Source organism: Gavialis gangeticus, unplaced genomic scaffold (genome assembly GCF_001723915.1).
Source record: "Gavialis gangeticus isolate Ggan-Ray unplaced genomic scaffold, GavGan_comp1, whole genome shotgun sequence".
Classification (NCBI taxonomy): Eukaryota; Metazoa; Chordata; order Crocodylia; family Gavialidae; genus Gavialis; species Gavialis gangeticus.
Window position 1 is genome coordinate 127,892,674 of NW_017729024.1, and position 1,072 is coordinate 127,893,745.

A 1,072-nucleotide genomic window follows, 5' to 3' on the forward strand; every position below is an offset into this window, starting at 1 on the left:
TCATGCGTTGAGTCCCACCACGTTTCAGTGATCCCCACTAGCTAGGCATCTACTGAAATCACAGTGTTGTGGATTTCACAGAAACTGCAAAATCCAGGATTGTCTGTGAAATCAACAACAACAACAACAAAAAACCCTTATTTTATTAAGTGGGAGGGGAAGGGGCTGGCTGGTGGGGCAGTATGAAGGGCAGCAGAAAAGATGGCTGCCATTCTCTTGGCTCTCCTCCCAGTCCCCCCCCTCCCCCGCCTGGGCCTCTCCACCAATTAGTGCTGAGGGGAAGGACTGCACAAAGGGCAACCAGCAGTCAAGATGGTGGCCACCCCCTCTTACCAAGCATTACTGAGGTATGGGGCTGCCGGAGCACATCTGCAAAATGTCCATGAAATTTGGTCTTTATGCTGTGGCCAACCCATGAAAATTGGTAAATCTAACCATGATTTAAGTAGACCACTAAGTACAGCAGAGCAGCATAAGGCAAAGCACAGAAGGCAATAGGATAATACAACCCAGTTTACTACAATTTACAATCCCAGCAAACTCAGCAATTTCAGTAGCTAGGAAAAAGCTGATGGGAGCTTAAGTAAAAACAATGAAAATATAAAAATATGTTACCAAAAGGAGAAAAAATTAACTGCAATAAAGTATTTTAAGATAAACCTAACACTTCAATATATGGATTAAAATGTACACACACCTGCTCATCTTTTATATTCTGTAACTTAGACTCTGTTAACACTTTTCTTTCTTTCAGCTGCTCTATATAAGACGAAGACTCAATGGTATCTGCTTTTTGAGTGCAATCATCATCTCTCTGGGAAATACTGGGTTCTGATCTCAAGTGTTCTTCCATAACATGAAGCTCTCTTTCCGTCTCTGCTAATTGATAGACAGGTTGTACTAAAGATTCTGACAAGGAATTCAGTGCTATCAGAAGCTCTTCTGGGAGGGCATTGTTCTTCTGATCACCCAAAGTATCTACAGATAGAACATCATCCTGACATTCTAGCATATCATGCAAAAGGTTTATCATTTTTGGACTTTCAGATTCACTGAGTGGTTTCAGCAAATC

At 41.8% G+C, this 1,072-nt stretch overlaps 1 protein-coding gene across 1 annotated transcript in view; it reads right to left on the reverse strand.

The window, feature by feature from the left end:
* LOC109297711 (putative ankyrin repeat domain-containing protein 31) overlaps positions 1–1,054 on the reverse strand; it is a 4,754-nt gene extending 3,700 nt beyond the window's left edge. The window contains exon 1 of the mRNA XM_019517698.1: positions 698–1,054. Within this exon, the coding sequence (XP_019373243.1) occupies positions 698–1,033 (336 nt within the window). The 5' untranslated portion in view covers positions 1,034–1,054. The remainder of the gene's footprint in view (positions 1–697) is intronic.
* Between the last annotated feature and the right edge of the window lie 18 nt (positions 1,055–1,072).